Genomic DNA, 24,520 nt, shown 5'->3' on the forward strand with positions numbered 1-24,520 from the left:
TTGGTCACCCTGTGTCCCTAATAGACACAGGGTGACTTACACATAAGCGGGGCCTAGGGGGCTGAGAGAGGGATTTCCCAACCTCAGGCCCCCAACCAAAGTGACTACAGGCACACACCCAAATGCATTGCCTTACATTTTCCAACATTAAACCTCATTTGCCATGTAGTTGTCCTCCCCATTATTTTGTTCTTGTAAGTTTTCCACATCCTGTGTAGAAGTTATTGCCCTGCTTAGCATATGCAAATATTGAGATTGAGCTGTTTACCCCATCCTCTAGATCGTTTATGAATAAGTTAAATAGGATTGGTCCCAGGACAGATCCTTGGGGGACCCCCACTTTCCACACCAGACCGTTCAGAGTATTCGCCATTTATCACCACCCTTTGGACTCGTCCTTGAAGCCAGTTTTCAATCAAGGCCACCCTATGGTCCATACCTGCACACCTTAGTTTGTACAGTAAACGTTTGTGGGGAACTGTATCAAATGCCTTTGCAAAATCCAGATACACCACATCTACAGGCCTTCCTTTATCTAGATAGCAGCCCACTTCTTCATAGAACTTTAATAGATTGGTCTGGCAAGAATGATTCTGCATGATTCCATACTGATTACTACTGATACCGTTTTCATTACTAAAACCTTGCATATATTCCCCTCTCATCCCCTCCAATAGCTTGCAGACTATTTATGTTAGGCTACATGGCCTGTAGGTCCCAGAAATAAATTGGTGCCACGTTGGCTTTTCTACAATCAGCTGGTACCATTCCAGTCATTAAACTGTCCAAAAAAAATTTGGAACAATGGTTTAGCTATCACCTAGCGAAGTTCCTTACGGGTCCTCAGGTGTAAGCCATCTGGTCCCGGTTACTTACAGTTGTATTCAAAATTATTCAACCCCCCAATGCTATAAAGGGTTTTAGGGAATTTAGTGTACATTTGTAATTGTATTCAGAATGAAATCCTACAAGGACTTCTTAAAGAACCATATGCAACTAAAATGACATTAATTGGTTTTGTAATACAGTAGTAAATGTTTATTTTGTGAATTCTTCATTGACACAATTATTCAACCCCTTAAAGACTACCACTCTGAAGAACAGAGGTTCATTGAAGTGTTTTCAATCAGGTATTGAGAACACCTGTGGATGTCAGGGAGCAGCAATAATGCCTAATAAGCACCAATTAGGCAGCTTTAAAATGACTGTGATACTCAGCTCCTTCTAGACATTTACTGGTGTGGTTACAAACATGGTGAAGTCAAGAGAATGGTCCAGGAAGACAAGAGAAGAGGTGATTACTCTTCACAGGAAGGGCAATGGCTATAAGAAGATTGCAAAGATGTTAAACATACCAAGAGACACCATAGGAAGCATCATTCGCAAATTCAAGACAAAGGGCACTGTTGAAACGCTACCTGGTCGTGGCAGAAAGAAGATGCTGACTTTGACTGCTGCGCGCTACCTGAAGCGTAGAGTGGAGAAAAGTCCCTGTGTGACTGCTGAGGAACTGAGAAAAGATTTGTCAGATGTGGGTACTGAAGTTTCTGCTCAGACAATACGGCGTACACTGCGTAATGAAGGCCTCCATGCCAGAACTCCCAGGCGCACCCCCTTGCTGTCTCCAAAGAATAAGAAGAGTCGACTGCAGTATGCCAAAAGTCATGTGGACAAACCACAGAAGTTTTGGGATAGTGTTCTGTGGACTATAAAAGAAAAGGATTGAGAACAATAGAAAGCCCACTCACCCGGCGCTCAAATGCGAATAAAACCCCACATATGACTAAAATGATAAATGTGTGGTCTTAGTATATATCAAAAATGTAAAATAACATTAGCTGCTGCTATAAAGACAGATATCAAACAAAAAGGTACATCCATACAAATCTAGAATCCTATTAAACTGGTAGATACACTAGCAGCGCTTGCATAGAGAATAAATCCCTAGATATAAAAATAAAGTCTCTGAAACCAGAAGTTGTGAATATATTATGCTGTCAGTCCATATGATGAGAGGATCAAGTCCAAACAGTCTACTTCCACCACTGTGCAGATGCGACCTAGGCAGCCTTCACTACACCACTGTGCGAGCCCTATGGTATTCAAGTCACCAGAGACAACTGTATACAGGCCAAATGGATATCGTTAACTCCAAAAATCTGAGTCCGACTCGAGGCGGAAAGTAATGGTCCCTTCTCCTTTCTCACAACACCATACCAATGCGTAATACATGTAAATGGATTGAATGACAATACATAGCGTGATACTGTATAACCACACGTTTATTCACACTTCAATAAAAACTCTTCAATAATTGCACTCACAAACGATCAGTAAGTAAAGGCATGTATAGTCAGGTAAACCTGTGTCCAGTCGACTTCCGCTGTTGGTATATTCGCCGCTCGGTACCAGAGCGGACAAACTTCCGGGTAAGCCTCAGGACGCTGGAACCTGGTGACCACGTGACCACGCCCTTACCGGTTTCGTCAACGAATGACTTTGTTCTGAGGGCCTGCTAGCACGCTAGTCCTGTTTGGACTTTTTTCCTCTCATCATATGGACTGACAGCATAATATAATAACAACTTCTGGTTTCAGAGACTTTATTTTTATATCTAGGGATTTATTCTCTATGCAAGCGCTGCTAGTGTATCTATCAGTTTAATAGGATTCTAGATTTGTATGGATGCACCTTTTTGAGTGTTCTGTGGACTGATGAAACAAAATTAGAACTGTTTGGGCCCATGGATCAACGCTATGTTGGGAGGAGGAAGAACAAAGCCTATGAAGAAAAGAACACCCTGCCTACTGTGAAGCATGGCGGGGGGGTCAATCATGCTTTGGGGCTGTTTTGCTTCTGCAGGTACAGGGAAGCTTCAGCGTGTGCAAGGTACCATGAATTCTCTTCAGTACCAGGAGATATTGGATGACAATGTGATGCAGTCCGTCACAAACCTGAGGCTTGGGAGACGTTGGACCTTTCAACAGGACAATGATCCCAAGCATACCTCCAAGTCCACTAGAGCATGGCTGCAGATTAAAGGCTGTACATTTTGGAGTGGCCATCACAGTCAGCAGACTTAAATCCCATTGAGAACCTCTGGTGGGACTTAAAGAAAGCAGTTGCAGTGCTCAAGCCTAAGAATGTGACTGAACTGGAGGCTTTTGCCCATGACGAATGGGCGAAGATACCCGTAGATCGCTGCAAGACACTTGTGTCAAGCTATGCTTCACGTTTAAAACCTGTTATAACTGTAAAAGGATGTTGCACTAAGTACTAAGATTGAATGTCACTTGGGGGTTGAATAAAACTGACAATGATGTGAGCACAGAAAAGACATTTGTGGTTATTTCATTATAAATGTTATGTTATATTTGTCTGACCTACACGTGCCTCTTTTATTTAATTGTAAGCAGGATGACTGAATGATCAAAATCAATTTCAAACTGGCCAAAACAATCAATTTCAGTGGGGGTTGAATAATTTTGAATACAACTGTATGTTAAGTTTTTCAAGTCTATTTCTTAGTCTGTTAGTCTGTCTTCTGTTAACCATGAGGGTGCTTCCTGTGACGTGTTAACATTACAGTCAAGGTTTACTGTATCCCCCTGTTTCTTTTGTGAAGAATGAGGAGAATAATCTATTCAAAACCTTTGCCTTCTCTTTGTCCTTTGTAGCCAAATTCTCTTCATCATCCTTCATGGGGCCAATATGTTTTGGCCTCACTTTCTTACTATTTATATACTTAAAGAATTTCTTGGGGTTTTTTTACTCTCTTCCGCTATGTGCCTTTTGTGTTTTCTGATCTTAGCTGACTTGATTGAGCTCTTGCATTTATTATTGCATTCTTTGTAATGTTAGAATGCTGACAATGACCCCTCAGCCTTGTATTTTTTGAAGGCCTTTTCTTTTGTTTTTATATGCATTTTTACATTGAAGTTTATCCACCCAGGATTTATTTTAGCTCTTTTAAACGTATTCTCTGCTGGAATACACCGGCCAGTACCTTTATTTAGTATGCTCTTAAAGCCCTCCCATTTTTTCCTCCTTTTTTTTTTTTGTTCCTAGGACTTTATCCCATTTAATATCATCTAGCAAAGAGTGGAGTTTAGGGAAGCAGGCTCTTTTGAAATTCAATGCCTTTGTATTACCCTCATGTTTCCTATTTCTTTGATTTATACTGAAACGAATTGACCTGTGGTCACGTTTCGTAAGTTGCCCCGTATTTCTACATCCTTGATCAGGTCTGTATTGTTCGTAATCAGTAGGTCTAGCAATGCATTGTCTCTTTTTGTTGCGTTCACCATCTTACCCATGAAATTGTCCTGCAAAACATTTAGAAAATGGCGAGCCCTAGATTAATGCACAGTTCCTTTTGTGCAATCTATATCTGGATAATTAAAATCCCCCATTATAATGATATTTCCCATCCTTTCCTGCCATTCCAAGCTGTGATAGGAGGCCTGCCTCCCCCTCCTCCCTCTGGTTAGGGGGCCTATAGCATACGCCCAGTAGTACTTCCCCTTAGTTTCCTCCATTTGAAGCTCTACCCATAAGGATTCCACCTCCTCCCTAGCTCCAGTTAGGGATATCCTCCCTCATATTCACTTGCACATCATTCTTGATATACAGGCATAATCCTCCCCCTTTTTTACCCTCTTTATCTCTGTGAAATAGGGAATGCACCTAAATGGTTGCAAGCCAATCATTAGAGCTGTCAAACCAAGTCTCTGAAATTCCCACAAAATCAAAAAATCCTCCTCGTACATTTAGTAGCTCCAGTTCTCTGATCTTGTTAGCCAGACTTCTAGCATTGGTATACAAACCTCCTAGTTTGTCCCTGTCGCATACTATATCCTTATGAGGCTACAATTTTGATTTGTCAACTTACTTGGGTTTTGGAATTCTGGTTACCCTACCGCTAATGCCTCCAATATTACTCACTGAACCTTGCACCATGCTGGCTAGCTCTACATCTGGACCCCCCTCAATCACCCAGTTGAAAAGCCCCTCTAACTTTTCGGCCATCTTCTTTCCCAGAAGATAAATGCACCCTTTGTGTTCTTGCATTCTAACTTAAAGTAGAGCTATTGGCCAGCCTTTTTCAACCATTTTTTTTTTTTTAACGTTTTAGGCCAATTTGTTTTCTGCTACATATTTTTGGTAAAAAAAAAAAAAAAATCGCAATAACCGTATTTTGATTGGTTTGCGCAAAAGTTATTGCGTCTACTAACTACTGGAAAGATTCATGTCATTTTATTATTATTATTATTATTTTTTTTTTTACTAGTAATGGCGGCGATCTGCAATTTTTTTTGCAGGACTGCGACATTGCGGCGGACAGATCGGACCCCTAACTGACATTTTTGGCACTTTTGGGGGTACCAGTGACATTACTACAGTAATCAGTGCTAAAAATATGCACTCTTACTGTAATAATGACATTGGCAGGGAAGGGGTTAACCCTGTGGGTAATCAAGGGATTAAATGTAAGCCTAGGGGAGTGATTCTAACTGTGGGGGGGGCGTGGCTTCTGAAATGACCATAGAGACGTGTGATCCTATATAGAAGGATCACATGGGCTCTATGACTATTCCAGGGAGAAGAACGGTCTACTTTCTCAGCAGGGAACGATCGCGGGTGTCAGGCGGCAATTGGAGCCGCCTGACACATGCATCAGCTTCCCCGATGCCGAGTGGGGGCAGGAGCTTACCGCCGGCGGTGCACGTTTGCCCCCTAGCTTCCCGCGCACGACCGACGTAGACCTATGTCTGTTTGCGCAGGAGAGCCACCCTGCCACAGTAAAAAGACGGCGGGTGGTCAGGAAGTGGTTAAGGGAATTCCTTGGGGACCCTATTGGAAGATTTCCCCTTACTTTTCTAGGGACATAGTCAGGTTGAAAAAAGACACAAGTCCATCTGGGACAAACCAAAGTTTGGAACAAATCGAGATGATGAATCTCCCTATTGAAGGTACAGGTGAACACCGGGTTACAAACAAGATAGGGACTGTAGGTTTGTTCTTAATTCAAATTTGTAAGTCGGAACAGGTACATCTTTTAAGTGTAGCCCCAGCCAAAAGAATCATTTTTAAGTTTTTTTTTTTGGATAGCATAGGTAAGGGTAAATACCCCTGTACCATTTGTTTTGCTGTCTGTAACCCTGTTCAGAAGATTTCACCTCACTTTCTGTCCCTATTACAACTGGATTTTGAAAATTTTGGGTTGTTGTGGAAACCAGGATTAGAGATAAAGCTTCAGTGGAGACACCTTTTTCCCATGAGAACTCTTACAGGAGTGGATTTCCTTTCACCTTCTGTTGTCTCTCTCCGTTTGTAAGTAGGAGTCGTTTGTTAATTGGATATGTGTAACCCGGGGACCGACTGTACAGACAGCAATAACAACTGGTGTTCTTTTCCCTTTCCACTCTATCCAAAACTAAAAAAAAAAATTGCCTTTTAGTTATACTTTAAATAACTGTGCAGACATCTGTTTTTATTTTAACATAAGTGTTTTTTTTTTTCTATTCTTCAATTTAAGAAGTCTGCTGTGATTAAGCAATGAGCATAAAACATGCAAACTGTAAGAAGTGAGTGAATAGAGTTTATTGAAGCTATACTTGGCAGTTTTTCAAAAGTTTGAACAGTTACATAACAAATGCTTTTTGGAATTAATTACTTCATAGTTGGGCATGTAGGTTCTGGCATTCAAATAAGTTATCTTTACATTTTAGTATTGTATATATTTCACATGTAAAGAAATGCAATTTTAATGTGGTTGTAAAGTAACATGTATTTCTTTGATTCTCTCAGTTTTGGGTCCTTGTTCAGTACAGTGTGTGTTTTCCTAAAATTATAATACTAAATACCTTTTTTGAAGAGCCCTGCTGTGCTGTCATGTGACCTCCCTCTTCTTTTATTCCCTATTCGAGTACAGTGGGAGGGGCTGAGATTCCCCTCTGATGAATGCAGGCTGGCAGAGGGAGGTTACATGTCCTCACAGCAGGGCTCTGCAAATAAGGTACTTAGCATTATAATTTTAGGAAAACGCACACACTGTACTGAACAGGGACCTAAAACAGAGAGAACATAATTAATACACGTTTCTTTACTTTACAAGCACTGTAGCAGTTGCAGGGAATAGAATTACACAGGCATGAGAGTAGAGTAGACCACACACAGACTATGGAACTGACAGGAAGGGGTTGGGGGGGGGGGAGAGACTGTTCACACAACCGTATGTATACGGGAAGGAAAATTACCATGGTATCATGGATCAGCAGCCATGATTTCCGTGCTCAGCACACCTAGGGGGGCACAGGAACAGGCAGGATCAACCAGGTATTGTACAACATAAAAATGACATGAAAAGGACAAATGGCACAGCAGAAACACTATGCTATTTATTTTACCAGGAAAGGGACAGGAGCAGTTTTATTTGTTTAGGGTTACAAACCTTTTAATATATTGCTAATAAGTGAAAACCATTGTGACTTCTGACCTTTTTACAACTCTTATTCATGTGTTCTTTATAATTCTCATGTCTTGTAGCTTGTATCTAACCCCCAGCAATTTGATTTGATGGTGATGCCCAACCTTTATGGGAACATAGTAAATAATGTCTGCGCTGGACTGGTAGGAGGCCCCGGATTAGTGCCTGGAGCAAACTATGGTAGTGTCTATGCGGTGTTTGAGACAGTGAGTATCTTTAATGCTTTTTGTTATAAATATCGCAATTTGGGTGGGTGGTGCGCTTCAGAAGTGGAAATGTAACTTATAAGGGTGTGGCTTAAAACATGGCTTAAAATAGTGAATATATAAAATAAAGACGTGTTCCTGTGATAAAATTGTGTTATCGTTAAATTATGCCGTGGTGATCAAACAAATTAAAATGTAAATAAACCATTACAATATATCTTCTATACGAGAAAAGTGCTGAGTACTTCAATTTCATAAAAAATCAGTGAATAAATAATCCGTTAATAAAGTATAAATATATAGATGGAACTTCAAAACCAATTAAAGGTGCTTTGTGCTTTCTGAAATAAATAAATAAAGTGCACTGTTCAAGGTGTCCATTCATAAAAATCCAAAAATCAGGTACAATTCCCTTCAATAGCTTCAAAGAATAGTAAACGTGCTCTCATGCAAGAAATAAGGGTGTTGTGACTTGCTGCCTCCACCAGGTGTCACATCTAGGTGTTCTATATTCTCACCTCAATAAGGTGTATATTGCGCCTGTATGTAAAGCTTAGCCTCCGGGTAACATGTAGGCTTTTGCTAATTCCAATCTCCTGTTTCGACCTCCGGGTGTTTTCCTGTCCTGTCCTTTCAGCTTTTGGGGTGTTAAGCTTTCTGACGTCCTTAACTCCTTATCGTAACCTCGGGCTCAGTTAAAATAGAGGGCAATCATGGTGCAGTATATCAAATCAGGTTTATTGTTAAAAACATAGTTGCACTTACAATTTGTAGATCATTCGTTCGCAAATAATATATGAATGCAGCGTGGGGAGCGATATCGCTCCGATCTCCAACGTCACTTCCGGTAGTCTGGCGGCTCCTCCTACGCGTTACGTCACATCACGTGACTTCCTCAGGGAAGCTGGAGAAGGCTGTAAGAAGATAGCAAAGCATTTTCAGATGTCAATATCCTCTGTTGGGAATGTAATTAAGAAATGGCAGTCATCAGGAACAGTGGAAGTTAAAGCAAGATCTGGAAGACCAAGAAAAATATCAGACAGAACAGCTCGCAGGATTGTGTGAAAAACAATTCAAAACCCACGTTTGACTGCGCGATCCTTCCAGAAAGATCTGGCAGACACTGGAGTGGTGGTACACTATTCCACTATAAAGAGATACTTGTACAAATATGGTCTTCATGGAAGAGTCATCAGAAGAAAACCTCTTCTACGTCGTCACCACAAAAATCAGCGTTTGAACTTTGCAAATGAACATATAGACAAGCCTGATGCATTTTGGAAACCAGTTCTGTGGACCAATGAGGTTAAAATTGAACTTTTTGGCTGGAATGAGCAAAGGTACGTTTGGAGAAGGGGCACAGAATTTAATGAAAAGAACCTCTGTCCAACTGTTAAGCATGGGGGTGGATCAATCATGCTTTGGGGTTATATTGCAGCCAGTGGCACAGGGAACATCTCACGAGTAGAAGAAAAAATGGATTTAATAAAATTTCAGCTAATTTTAGATGGTAACTTGATGCCATCTGTGAAAAAGCTGAAGTTAAAGAGAGGATGGCTTCTACAAATGGATAATGATCCTAAACACACCTCAAAATCCACGGGGGATTACATCAAGAGGCGTAAACTGAAGGTTTTGCCATGGCCTTCACAATCTCCTGACCTCAACATAATTGAAAATCTATGGATAGACCTTAAAAGAGCAGTGTTTGACACAGCCCAGAAATCTCAAAGAACTGGAAGACTTTTGTAAGGAAGAATGGGCAAAGATACCTCAAACAAGAATTGAAAGACTCTTGGCTGGCTACAAAAAGCGTTTACAAGCTGTGATACTTGCCAAAGGGGGCAGTACAAGATATTAAATCTGCAGGGTGCCCAAACTTTTGCAGACACCATTTTTAGGTTTTCTGTTATTTTTGAAAGTATAAATGATGGAAATAAAATCTAACCTTTGTTAACATATGATAAGAATGTCTAATCTGTAATTGAATGCCTTTTACAGATGTTTCCATCTTTCCTTGGCTTCTTCATGCACATTAATACAAATTTTTTACCTGGGGTGCCCAAACTTTCGATCTCCGCTGTATATGTATATGTGTGTGTATGTGTATGTGTATATGTATATGTATGTGTATATATATATATAATTTGTGTGTGGTTTTTTTTTTTTTTTTTTCAGGACATATTGGGCTTTCATTTAGTAGTAAATAGTTATGGATATCTCCTGATTTTTTTTTTTCTTCCTTTTTTTTATTAAAGGAAAACAGGCCCAAAGTAGTAAAAATATTTTTTTTATTTTAGCTATATATTTCTAGTTACTACCATAACCTACCACCATAGAACAACCCAAAATAAATTAACCTGCTCCTGACAATTGCAATGATGCCACATATGTGTATGTTATTTGTTGTTTGTACCCATAGTACAGCCCAGAAGCAATTGTGTTCCTTTCATTTTTTTTTTTTTTTTTCTTTCTACAAGGAACGAGAGATATATTGTATCTTTCTTCTCCATTACCAGAAAGAAAGGGAAAAAAACAGGGGTGTGCTTCATACTACTAATCACTGTCAGATGCTAGAAAATCAGAGTCTACCATAGCAATCAGGTGACCCAGAATCGGGAGAGCTGGGTCCTGATCATTAGTACGGGGCTCTCAGTGAGGCCCCGGTCTCTGTGCTGGGACAGCGCCATGCGGCGTGCTCCCAGCACAATGGAGGAGCACATATATGTGGCCCCACAGAAAAAAGCCCATTTCCATGAAGCCGCATATACACTATATTACCAAAAGTATTGGGACGCCTGCCTTTACACGCACATGAACTTTAATGGCATCCCAGTGTTAGTCCATTGGTTTCAATATTCAGTTGGCCCACCCTTTGCAGCTATAACAGCTTCAACTCTTCTTGGAAGGCTGTCCACAAGGTTTAGGAGTGTGTCTATAGGAATGTTTGACCATTGTTCCACATTTGTGGGGTGCATTTGTGGGGTCAGGCACTGATGTGGACAAGGAGGCCTGACTCGCAGTCTCCATTCTAATTCACCCTAAAGGTGTTCGATCAGGTTGAGTTTAGGACTCTTTGCAGGCCAGTCAGGTTCCCAACCCCAAACTCACTCATCCATATCTTTTATCGACCTTGTTTGTGCACTGGTGTCCTCTCCTGAGCAGGTGTCCCCATCCCTAAATTTCAGTTGTGAACCCCCACAGTGCAAATCAGCTGTAAATTGATGGAACAGTGCACCTGATGGTTAGGTCTCTGTAGTCAGGAAGGCAGGGGGCAGGAGCTTAAAAAAGAAGCATGCGCAGGGGCCAGTAGCTAGGCAGAGAAACTTGTTGAAGAGGGCGGGGTGCATAAGTGACATCATTGGTTGCTACTTCGCTGGCAGTCCTTGCAGCCAATGACAGTAATGCAGTGGGGAATCTAGCACTGCAGACTGGTGGGCTGACGGTCTGGACGGGAGCGTAACTCGGTCTGGGTCTGTACTGCAGTCCGCCATTTAATGAAGGCTAGTTTGGGGTATGTGGAGCAAGATTTGAACATTGGGCCCTGAGCTGAAAGACAAACACTATCTACTAGGCTGGCCTATGTACCAGCAGCTCTTTTGGCTGTTATGTTTTAAAAACAATATGCAGTTGTGCAGTTATTTTTTTACCTAGTGTTGTAAGAATTTGATGGGCACCCCAGATGACATAAAATTAGATAATCCATTTTTTTCTGTTACAGGCCACCAGAAACACAGGGAAGAGCATTGCCAACAAGAACATTGCAAACCCTACTGCAATGCTTTTGGCCAGCTGCATGATGTTGGATCATCTCAAGTATGAAGTCATTCCCTAATAACTTTGTCTGGATCACCTCTTGCAAGCTATATCATATCACTGTGTCCTGTCTGGTGTTAACAGTGTTCTTTCTTTCTAGTCCGCTTATGTCTTTTCAACTTTGTTTTGGCAGGCTGCATAGTTACGCAGAGTCTATTCGTAAAGCTGTTATGGGCAGTATGAATGAGCATCGGGTAAGTGTACCAGCCATTCTTGATAGCTTGCTTTCATTGGGCATTCAGTGATAGCTGGGATAGGTCTGAACTGGTGGTGATGTTGCTACAAAATTACCACCAATTAACTCTCTCTTGTTGACTGTCACCACTAAGACCTGTTAAAAATTAACTCCAGCCAAAATGTGTTTTAGTTGGAAGCATGAAAATCACAATAAGTTTTGAAGTTTCCACTCTTCCCAACTATAGTAAAAGGTAATGTAGTGCTACCCCCGCAGAAACCACTTGACTAATGTTGGTACCTCACTCTGCTTCCCAACCCCCAAGGACAGACTTAACTCCACTAGCACACCTGGTAGTATGTGAGTGTATACCTTTAAATGACACACTGACAATGCAAATAGATTTTGACTCCTTAGTTCAGCTTTACTCAAGGAATAGACTTGGAAAGAGTATTATTCAACTAGGCCCTGAATAAACAGCCAGGCTCAGTTGATATAACACTAAAGAACAGTGAATAAGCATTTAGAATAACAAGTAAATACATCAAATATACACTGTATCTTGCTTGCTAGTGAATGAATCTCTCAGGAAGCTACAATTTGCTATAAGAAGCGCTTTTGCTAAAGGGGAACCCTGAGCCGGCCTATAATACTTGTATACTAATAAGAAATTAGGTAATCTAGATACCAGTAACGTGTCCCCTTTAAGAGCAACAATATAGCAATGTTCTACTTGCAAGACCTCTCTTAGGTCTTCACCGGCAGTTGGAGCTCATGAAACATGTGATTCCCAATGTGGCACAATGTGTGACAAGCAAGTCAGAACAGCAGATTCTGATTGTAAAAGATCCTGTAACTGATCCAACTGTTAAGTATCTGTGTTCAGTGTATCAAAGAACTGTAGTGACTGGTGTCTGCACTCCGAGCAGGTGCCCTCTCACCAAATCCTGATGTCCAGCAATGAGAGTCCTGCAAGAACAAGCGATGGCAATCCTCCACACTATGTAGCCACGAGATGGCTGCGCTCTGCTGTCTCAGTGAGTCCTGCTGACTTCACAAGATCAGCGATGCTGCAGGGATGTCTGCGATGAACATCCGTCCCACCAGGGCTGAGTCTGCAGGCATATGGGCAGTGTGCAGTAGGCTGCAGTCTGCTATCTCTCTCTGCGCAGCAGACTGATCTGCACACGATGGATCCCGGGAAATGAGAGCTTTGGCCTGTTCAGCAGATCCCTTTTATAGTCTCTCCCAAGATGCTCTTCTGTAATCCAAAGCTTGCTGGGAAATACAGTTCTTAAACAATACAGCAATACATTCATAGCCTTACAGAGGACTACAATTCCCACAATGCCGTTCTCCCAGTCTCAGTAGTATGATGTATGAACCCTGAGACCAACACTAGAGAATATAGAGACAGTCAGTAAGCCTGCATTCTCAGATAATGGTAGCCCGCTACAGTAATATACAGTATTGTAGCATACCAAACATTGGATGTGATAGCTGCAATCGTTTTTTTTTTTTTTTTTCAGGGTTTTATACCTTTTTTTTCATCTGTTGATTGGACCATAACACCCCTCCTATCTTATGGTGGCTACATTTACTCCTCCACTGCATCTGTGAAGGAGCAATGTAGCCACCCTTGGACAGCAGCAATGTTAATCAACGAATAGGGTGGTATTAGATAAACTAGTTGATTTTGATCAGGGCTCTCCAAACTACGGCTCTCAATCGATTTGCCGAACTACACATCCATGAGGCATTGTAAAACTCTGACATTCACAGACATGACTGGGCATGATGGGAGTTGTAGTGCCTTAACAACTGGAGGGCCATAGTTTGGAGACCCATGATTTAGGTGGACTTTACATTAGCGTTTATCCCAACTCCAGCCAACGCTTTGTAAGCAGTTACAGCAATCATTTTTCTCATTTGGGATTAAGATTTTGCATAAATAGCTGTTCATTGAAAGCACCCCTGCCAGTGTTAAGTGGTTTGTCTCAACCCACTTATCTACCACCTTTGTTGGACAGCAGGGCTGTTATTGGAAGTCTTAAAACGCAAATATGCTGCCTCTCAGCACCTGGTCATTAGTGCCAAGGGGGCACATATTTGAGTGAATTACAGCCAATACACCTGTGCCGAAGTGTGCACCTGGCACAGTTGCCGTCGCCTCATCAAAAGGAGTTTTCGCACAACGTGACAGCCAATCATGGCGGTCACGTGATCTTAAGCGGCGTCCTAAACCGTCATCATGGTTGGGTAATGTGGCAAAGCTGGGGCAATTCATTATATTGGGGGACTTCGATTATCCCGACATTGACTAGGAAGAGGGGACTGCACACTCACTAAATGCCCATCATTTCATGAATGTCTTACAGGACAACTACATGTCTCAGTTGGTGGATTCTCATACTAGAAAGAATGCATTGCTAGATCTATTAATTACGAATGACTCAGATCTAATCACAGATGTAGGAGTCCGGGGACAACTTGGGTTTTAGCGATCACAGGTTGATCACATTTAACGTAAATCACAAGATAGCAATGCAAGAGAGGGACATAAGAACCCTAAACTTCAGAAGGGCAAACTTTCCTCAACTGTGCTCAATAATAGAGAAAATAAACTGGGACCAAACCCTAGGAACACCGAAAAGAAATTTAAATCGGAGGGGACATTCCTGGCTTTCCACCAATACAAGGAATCTAATAAGAAATGTAAAAACAAAATTTAGAAGGCTAAAATTGACTTCGAAAGACAAATAGCAGAGGAAAGTAAAAAGAACCCTAAAAAATTCTTTAAAATATATCAATAGCAAAGAAGTGAGGTCAGAGTACGTTGCACACATAATTAACAATGATGGGAGGATGGTTACTGAGGACACAGAGAAGGCAACTGTGCTAAATGCTTTCTTCTCCTCAGTCTTTACACAGGAAAAGGAGGGGTATACTGACCATGACTGTATGGTTAGCAGCACATCACAGGACTTGCCGCTATGGCTAACAGAGGGTGAAATAATGGAAAGGCTTGATAACATTAACACAAATAAATCACCAGGACCGGGTGGTGTGCATCCGAGAGTACTCAAAGAACTTTGTAAGTTTATATCTAGACCACTGTTCCTGATCTTTGCAGATAGTAATTTGACACTAGCTGTACCAGGTGACTTGAGGAAAGCCAACGTGATACCAATATTCAAAAAAGGGCAGAGGCATGTCCCGGGAAATTATAGGTCGGTCAGCCTGATGTCAATAGTATGTAAATTACTGGAAGGGATGATAAGGGACTATATTCAAAAATTTGCTAAAGTCAACAGTATCATCAGTAGTAATCAGCACGGGTTTACAAAAGGACATTTTTGTCAAACCAATCTGTTAACGTTCTATGAGGAGGTGAACTGTGAGCTAGATAGGGGGAGACCTGTGGATGTGGTGTATCTGGATTTTGCTAAGGCATTCGATACAGTTCCCCACAAACGCTTAATCTACAAACTAAGGTCTGCAGGCATCGACCACAAGGTTTGTGCTTGGATAGAAAACTGGTTAAAGGGGCGTGACCAAAGGGTGGCGATAAAAATCGCATACTTAGACTGGTCTGGGGTAGTAAATGGGGTCCCCTGAGGCTCAGTCCTGGGACCAATGTTGTTCAATTTATTTATAAATCGCATCAAGGACAGGATCATTAGCTCAATCTCAGTTTTTGCGGATGACACAAAAATAAGCAGGGCATTAACTTCTCATCAAGATATAGAAATCTTACAGAATGACCTGAACAAAATAACAGAGTGGGCAACTACTTGGCAAATGAGGTTTAATGTGGAGAAATGTAAGGTATTGCACTTGGGGACTAAAAACATAAACGCAAAATATGCTTTAGGGGGGAACCTCTGGGGGAATCAAGAATGGAGAAAGATCTGGGAGTCTTCGTAGAAGATAGACTAAGCAATAGAATGCAATGTCAAGCTGCAGCTGCCAAAGCCGGCAGAATATTAGCATACATAATAAAGGGGATTTATTCCAGAGATAAAGCTATAATCCTACCACTTTAAAACAACCATGGTCCGGCCACATCTGGAGTACTCTGTCCAGTTTCTGGTCACCAATCCTCAAAGTATGTGTTGAAACTGGAGAGAGTCCAGAGAAGGGCAGCTAAACTGATTGGGGGATTAGAGGGCCTTAATTATGAGGAGCGTTTACAAGCGCTTGATTAATTCTCTCTGGAGAAGAGACGTCTGAGAGGGGACATGATAGCGATCTACAAATACCTCAATGGTGACCTCAGCATAGAAAGAAAACAAATTCAGTCGCAAGAAATGTAAGTGGACACGTGGCCACACAATGTGATTAGAGGAGAAGCAATTTAACCTCAGGTTAAGTAAGGGTTTTTTTACAGTAAGGGCGATAAGATTGTGGAACTCTCTTCCACAAATGGTGGTAACTGCAGGGAGTATGGCTACTTTTAAAAGACTCTTGGAAGTACATCTCAAAGATCACAAAATTCAGGGGTATGGGAAATTAATACTATGTAATCTCCCAAAGTCAAAAACCTCTTAAAAGGTTTGATATTGCATCAAGATAGGGTGATTCTACGTCCACATCCATATTTATCGCCCAAGGTGGTGTCCGCTTTTCATTTGAATCAGGACATTATACTGCCTTCCATCTTTCCAAATCCTCAAACAGCAGAGGAAAAGTTATAACATTCTCTTGATTGTAGTACATGCATTCAAGATTTATTTGAAACGGTCAGCTCCTATTCGTACGACTGACCCTTTGTTCGTGCTGCTGGAAGGGCCCAGGAAAGGGCAGGCAGCCTCTAAATCTACTATTTCTCAATGGATACGGCGGCTAGGGTAACATCCAGGCGTATGGTTTAAAAGGGAAGGTTCCACCTTTTCAGGTAAAGGCACACTCTACCAAAGAGTAGGTGCCTCTTGGGCAGTTCACCATCAAGCTTCTATAGCTCAGATTTGCAAAGGCGCGACTTGGTTGTCAGTGCATACGTTCAATAGATTCTATCAAGTTGATGTTAGGACCCAGGAGGAGTCTGCATTTGGCCGCAGTGTTCTGCAGGCAGCTATGTAGATCTTCTGTAGTCGGATGGCGGTGTTTTATAGTATGTCCCCCCCTCAAGTGCATTGCTCTGGGACGTCCCATATAGTAATGAATATTGCTGCTCTGTGTCCCGTGATGTACGATAAAGAAATATGGATTTTTCCTACAGCTTACCTGTAAAATCCATTTCTTGGAGTACATCACAAGACACAGAGGTCCCTCCTCTCGTATGGGATGTTTATTGCTTGCTACAAAATTGAGGTACTTCCTGTATGGGAGGGATTATATGGGGGTACTTCCTGTCTGATTGGTTGCCAGTGTCTATTCACCTACAGGTGGCGTATAACCCATATAGTAATGAATATGGCTGCTCTGTGTCCTGTGATGTACTCTAAGAAATGGATTTTACAGGTAAGCTGTAGGAAAAATCCATATTTTTGGAAAGTAGACAGTCCAAGGTATTTAGTAAGAGGCATGGCTATTTTTGTCACAATTTTTGGGTTTATTTTTTTTTTTACATACAGTGTTATAGAACGATTGTGGTGGTGATCAGGGACACTGCCTGGTGACAGAAAAAAAAGTGAATCTTTTTTTCGATTTGTCGTCTTTTTTCATTTTTTTTTTTTTTTGCACACTGTGACTATAGCAATACAGTGTTACCATGGGAACTCTGTACTATTGAGAAATGATCAGCATTTTTTTTTTTTTTACACACAATATCATTGTGTGTACCACTGAATTTCACTGGTATAAGCAACCATTTTTGCTGACTGAAACTGATTCATTCAGTCTGTTTTGCTGTTATTGGTCACAGCTAATCACATGGTACAGATGGGCTGTAATTGGCCCTGTCTGTACCATCTGATCAGTGTGATCACTCACACCTAGCAATACAATTATACACAATGGATGCTATAAGGAAGCCAACCATTAACTGTCATATGACCTGCTGTGATTGGCTACAGCGGGCCCATGGTACCAGCAGTGGGTGGGTAACACTCATCAGTCATTGGCTGTGTCCGATGCAGCCATGTGGGAGGTTCGATCGATGAATTGTAATGCAAGTGGTTAACTACTTCCTTACCAGGCCATAGTAAAATGATGCCGGCAGGAAGTGTCCCTCGATCCGGGCGGGCGCACAGAGCGGCGATCGGGGATGGAGAGTGTCACTCTGACACAGTCCATCCCTGATCAGGGTAAAGAGCCAATGAAATTGGCTCTTTACCACGTGACCGGCTGTGTCCAATCACAGCCGGTCACAGAATGTCAACAAAGAACACGGTAACTAGCTGTCACCGTGTTCTCCTCCTCACACACTGATCCTGTGTGAGGAGGAGATTGCGGTAACAGCTAGTTACCGATTACAGTGCACCCCAAAACACACTGATTGCCCCCCCCCCAATAAAAAGAGTACCTGTCACCAGCCCATCAAAGTACCCGAGTACCTGTCACCAGCCCATCAGGTACTCTGATGACAGGTACTCGGGTACTCTAATGGCAGGTACTCGGGTACTCTGATGACAGATACTCGGGTAATTTGAGTACCGGTCATCGGAGTACCCGTCACCAGAGTACCCGAGTACCTCTTTGTAGCCCATCAGAGTACCCGAGAACATGTCATTAGCCTAACCAAGTACCTGTCTCTAGCTTATCAGAGTACCCGGGTACCTGTCTCCAGCCCAGAGTACCCGAGTACCTGTCTCCAGCCCAGAGTACCCGAGTACCTGTCTCCAGCCCAGAGTACCCGAGTACCTGTCTCCAGCCCAGAGTACCCGAGTACCTGTCTCCAGCCCAGAGTACCCGAGTACCTGTCTCCAGCCCAGAGTGCCCGAGTACCTGTCTCCAGCCCAGAGTGCCCGAGTACCTGTCTTCAGCCCATCAGATTACCCAAGTACCTGTCTCCAGCCCATCAGATTACCCAAGTACCTGTCTCCAGCCCATCAGATTACCCAAGTACCTGTCTCCAGCCTATCAGGGTACCCAAGTACCTCTCTGAAGCTCATCAGTGTACCTGAGTACTTGTCTGCAGCCCATGTCTCCTAGATGTGTTGGGGTGTTTGCTTTCCAAAACGGGGTCATTTTGTGGGGGTTTCCATTGTCCTGGTGTTCCAGGGCCTTCAAAAGTGTGATTGGTTGTAATTAAATTATATGTGTAATTTATGCTCCTAGAACGCCTGACTGTGCTCCTTGCATGTTGGGTCTCTGTATGTGGCCAGGCTGTGTAAAAGTCTTACACATGTGGTATTGCCATACTCAGGAAGAGTAGCAGAATGTATTTTGGGGTGTAATTGCAAGTATGCATATACTGTGTGTGAGAAATAACTACTTAGGACAATTTTGTGTAAAAAAAATATATATATATTTCTTCATATTCCCAAGAATTGTGGGAAAAAATTACAACTTCAAAAAACTCACCATGCCTCTTACTAAATACTCTGGAATGTTTACTTTCCAAAAAGGGGTCATTTGGGTATTTGTACTGTCCTGACATTTCAGGGCCTCAAGAAATTATATGGGCCGTCGGTACATCAGGTGTGATCAATTTTCAATGATTGGCACCATAGCTTGTAGACTCTATAACTTTTAGACAGACTAAATAATATCCACTATTGGGTTATTTTTACCAAAGATGTGTAGTAGTATAAATTTTGGCCCAAATTTATGAAAAAAAATTACTTATTTGCAAAATTTTATAATGGAAACTAAAACTAAATGTGTTTTTTTTTTTTTTCAAAATTGTCGCTCTTTTTTCACTTATATCGCAAAAAAATTAAAAACCCAGTGGTGATTAAATACTACCAAAAGAAAGCTCTATTTGTGTGAAAAAAATAAATAATAAAAATATGATTGGGTACAGCGCTGCATGACTAGTAATTATCATTCAAAGTGTGAGAGCGCTGAAAGCTGAAAATTGGTCTGGGCAGGAAGGGGGGGGTGTAACTGCTCTGTATGGAAGTGGTTATGCAACAGTCAGCATGGATTAATGAAATACCCCAGTTGTCAAACAAATCTGATTTCTTTTTATGAGGAAATAAGCAAAAACTTAGACAAAGAAGTGGCTATGGCTATAGTATACTTGGATTTTGCAGAAGCGTTTGACACTGTTCTCCACACGTGGCTAATATGTAAGGTAAAGTCTACAGGCTTAGAAAATGCACTTTGAAAAGGGATAGAAGCCAGACTAAAGGACCATATTCAGAGAGTAGTAATAATTTATTTTCTGAATGGTCTAAGGTTATTAGTGGTGTACCCCAGAATTCAATGTCTGGACCCTTCGTTTTTAACATTTATATTAATATGAAGTCTGGGTTTAAAAGCACCATTTCAGTGTTTGCAGATGAAACCAAGCTATGTACAGTCAGGTCCATAAATATTGGGACATTGACAAAATCTCTAATCAAGATGTGCTTTAACTGCAGACTTTCAGCTTTAATTTGAGGGTATTTGCATCCAAATCAGGTGAACGGTGTAGGAATTACAACAGTTTTTATATGTGCCTCCCACTTTTTAACCACTTAAGGACTGGAGGATTTTCCTGCTTAACGTCCAGGCCACTTTTTTCAACTTGGCACTGCGTGACTTTAACTGACAATTGCGCGGTCATGCAACGCCATACCCAAACTAAACTCACATTCTTTTTTTTTCCCCACAAACAGAGCTTTCTTTTGGTGGTATTTGATCACCTCTGCTCTTTTCATTTTTTGCGATATTAATAACAAAAGAGCGAATATTGTGCGAAAAAATTGACATTTTCTACTTTGACAGTTAAAAAATATCCAATATATTAAATTTTTGCCATATATATTTAGGCCAAAATGTATTTAGCTACATTTCTTTGACAAAAAAATTCTCAATGAGCGTATTTTTAACCACTTTAAGACCGGAAGATTTTACCCCATTCCTGACCAGGCTATATTTTGCGATTCGGCACTGCGTTATTGTAACGGACACTGTACCCAAATTAAATTTGTCCTTTTTTTACCCCCCACAAATAGAGCTTTCTTTTGGTGGTATTTGATCACCTGTGCGATTTTAAATTTTTGAAAAAAAGATCGACAATTTTGAAAAAAAAAAAAAACAATATTTTTCACATTCTGATATATAACATTCCCCCAAAAAAATGTATAAATCAAAATTATTTTAACATTTTAGGTCAATGTGTTTTCTGCTACATATTTTTGCTAAAAAAAAAATCACAATAAGTGTATTTTGATTGGTTTGCACAAAAGTTATTGCGTTTTACTAACTACGGAAAAGATTTGTCATTTTTATTGTTTATTTGTTTTTTACTAGTAATGGCGGCGATCTGCGATTTTTTTTTTGCGGGACTGCGATATTGCAGCGGACAGATCGGACCCCTAACTGACATTTTTGACACTTTTGGGAGGACCAGTGACATTACTACAGTAATCAGTGCTATTAATATGCACTGTTACTGTAATAATGACACTGGCAGGGAAGGGGTTAACACTGTTGGTGATCAAGGGATTAAATGTGTGCCTCATGCTTACTGATGTGTGTGGGGGAGGGGATTGTGTGACACAGACACAGATTGCAGGTTCAGCTATGCTGAATCTTGTGATCTGTCCCTGCCTGTCACAGAGGAGATCCGCCCGCTTTTTCCTGACGATCGGGGAAGAGCGGCGGTGATCAGTGCCTCTCCTCCCCTGGCCCGACTCCTGCTGTGTCTGAATTCAGCGTAAACGAGCCTCTGGTGGCACGCGCGAGCCACCGAGAGAGGGAGGAATCCAGAGACATAGGTCTACGTCGCTGGACCCAGCCGAGCCGCTCTGCTGCAGTAGCAGCAACGAGAGCGGTCGGCAAGTGGTTAAGGGACCATAAGTAATGGGACAGATTAACATTCATAAATCAAACTTTCACTTTTTAATGAAGTCTAGAACGCATAGACATCACCAGACGCTGGGTTTCATCGCTGGGGATGCTCTGCCAGGCCTCTACTGCAACTGTCTTCAGTTCCTGCTTGTTCTTGGGGCATTTTCCCTTCAGTTTTGTCTTCAGCAAGTGAAATGCATGCTCAATCTGATTCAGGTCAGGTGATTGAATTGGCCATTGCATAACATTCCACTTCTTTCCCTTAAAAAAAAATCTTTGTTGCTTTTGCAGTATGCTTCGGGTCATTGTCCATCTGCCCTGTGAAGCGCCGTCCAATGAGTCCTGAAGCATTTGGCTGAATATGAGCAGATAATATTGCCCGAAACACTTCAGAATTCATCCTGCTGCTTTTGTCAGTAGTCACATCATCAATAAATACAATAGAACCAGTTCCATTGGCCGCCATACATGCCCACGCCATGACACTACCACCACCATGCTTCACTGATGAGGTGGTGTGCTTTGGATCATGAGCAGTCCCTTTCCTTCTCCAGACTCTTCTCTTCCCATCACTCTGGTACAAGTTGATCTTGGTCTCATCTGTCCATAGGATGTTGTTCCAGAACTGTGAATGCTTTTTTAGATGTTGTTTGGCAAACTCTAATCTGGCCTTCCTGTTTTTGAGGCTCACCAATGGTTTACATCTTGCTGTGAACCCTCTGTATTCATTCTGGTGAAGTCTTCTCTTGATTGTTGACTTTGACACACATACACCTACCTCCTGGAGAGTGTTCTTGATCTGGCCAACTGTTGTGAAGGGTGTTTTCTTCACCAGGGAAAGAATTCTTCGGTCATCCACCACAGTTGTTTTCCGTGGTCTTCCAGCTCTTTTGGTGTTGCTGAGCTCACCGGTTTGTTCTTTATTTTTAAGAATGTTCCAAACAGTTGATTTGGCCACACCTAATGTTTTTGCTATCTCTCTGATGGGTTTGTTTTTTTTTTTTCAGCCTAATGATGGCTTGCTTCACTGATAGTGACAGCTCTTTGGATCTCATATTGAGAGTTGACAGCAACAGATTCCAAATGCAAATAGCACACTTGAAATGAACTCTGGACCTTTTATCTGCTCCTTGTAAATGGGATAATGAGGGAATAACACACACCTGGCCATGGAACAGCTGAGCAGCCAATTTTCCTATTACTTTTGGTCCCTTAAAAAGTGGGAGGCACATATACAAACTGTTGTAATTCCTACACCTTTCACCTGATTTGGATGTAAATACCCTCAAATAAAAGCTGAAAGGCCGCAGTTAAAGCACATCTTGTTTGTTTCATTTCAAATCAATTGTGGTGGGTTATAGAGCCAAAAAGATTAGAATTGTGTAGATGTCCCAATATTTATGGATCTGACTAGCAGGATAACGTCCTTACAGGATGTCTTGAACTCGCAAGCGGAACTCATTGTATTATTTAATTGGCAAATATGTGGAAAATTAGTTTTAATGGCGATAAATGTAAAGTGATGCACTTGGGGGCTACAAACATGCATGCATCATGCATTCTAGGCGGAGAATAGCTGGGGGAATGAATGGTGGAAAAGAATCTGGGTGTTTTGGTAGATCATAAGCTTAATAATTGCATGCAGTGCCAAGCTGCAGTTACTAAAGCAGGCAAAATACTTTCTTGTATTAGGAGGTATAGCCTGCAGATATATAATGTTACCCCTGTCCAAATCATTAGCAAGACCTAATCTGGAATAGGAGATTCAGTTTTGGGAACCTGTTAGCAAAAAGGATATTGGCGAACTAGAGAGAGTGCAGAGAAGGGCAACCAAACTGATAAGAGGCGCTCAGCGATGAGAGAAGATTAGCTGAACTGAATTCTCTTGAGAAGAGGAAATTTAGGGGGTTATGATCAACATGTATAAATACATATTTGGTCCATATTGTGAACTTCATGTTGAGTAATTCACTTTTAGGTCCATACAGAGTACTGTTCATTTTGATTTAATTTTTAGTCACTCTTTTCACTAAAATGCCATTTTAGTTTTAGTTTCATTTTAGTCACCTGAATTGTTTTAGTCGTATTTTAGTCTACTAAAATCTCCAGAAACTTTGAGTAGACTAAAATCTGTACCCACCTGAACTTCTGATTTCCTCGGGGGTTCAGTCTGTCTGTTAACCACTTAAGCACCGGAAGATTTTACCCCCTTCCTGACCAGGGGGTATTTTGCGATTCGGCACTGCGTGACTTTAACGGACAATTGCGCGGTCGTGCGACGCTGTATCTAAACAAATTTGGCGTCCTTTTTTTCCCACAAACAGAGCTTTCTTTTGGTGGTATTTGATCACCTGTGTGATTTTTTTGATCACGCGCTATAAACAAAGATCGTAAATTTTGCAAAAATAGCAATATTTTTCACATTTTTTTATATAAAATCCCCCCCCAAAAAAATGTAAAAATCAAAATTTTTTAACATTTTCGGCCAATTTGTTTTATGCTATCTATGTTTGGTAAAAAAAATTGCAAAAAGCGTATTTTGATTGGTTTACGCAAAAGTTATCGCGTTTACTAACAAAGGGAAAGATTTTTGTCATTTTTGTTGTGTTTTTTTTTAACGCGTAATGGCGGCTATCTTTTTTTTTTTTTTGCGGTACTTCGACATTGCGGCGGACAGATCGGACCCTTGACTGACATTTTTGCCACTTTTGGGGTTACCAGTGACATTTCTACAGTAATCAGTGCTATACATATGCACTGTTACTGTAAAAATACACTGGCAGTGAAGGGGTTAACTTTTTTGAAAGGGAGGGGCTATGTGTGTCCCTAGGGGCGTGCTTTCTACTGTGATTGGCTATGGCTTCAGATGTATGAAGAGTGATCAACGGTTCTACATAGTAGAACCGTATGATCATCCTTCATACACAGGGGAGAATGACAGGCAGCTTG

At 41.4% G+C, this 24,520-nt stretch overlaps 1 protein-coding gene across 3 annotated transcripts in view; it reads left to right on the forward strand.

Annotated features, from left to right (window-relative positions):
* IDH3G (isocitrate dehydrogenase (NAD(+)) 3 non-catalytic subunit gamma) overlaps positions 1-24,520 on the forward strand; it is a 181,799-nt gene that overhangs the window by 129,560 nt on the left and 27,719 nt on the right. For all 3 annotated transcript variants that reach the window (XM_082262622.1, XM_082262623.1, XM_082262624.1), the window contains 3 exons: positions 7,549-7,695; positions 11,417-11,511; positions 11,645-11,705. In XM_082262622.1, the coding sequence (XP_082118748.1) occupies positions 7,549-7,695; positions 11,417-11,511; positions 11,645-11,705 (303 nt within the window). The remainder of the gene's footprint in view (positions 1-7,548; positions 7,696-11,416; positions 11,512-11,644; positions 11,706-24,520) is intronic.

This window comes from Pelophylax lessonae (assembly GCF_965119305.1).
Source record: "Pelophylax lessonae genome assembly, chromosome: 7".
NCBI lineage: Eukaryota > Metazoa > Chordata > Amphibia > Anura > Ranidae > Pelophylax > Pelophylax lessonae.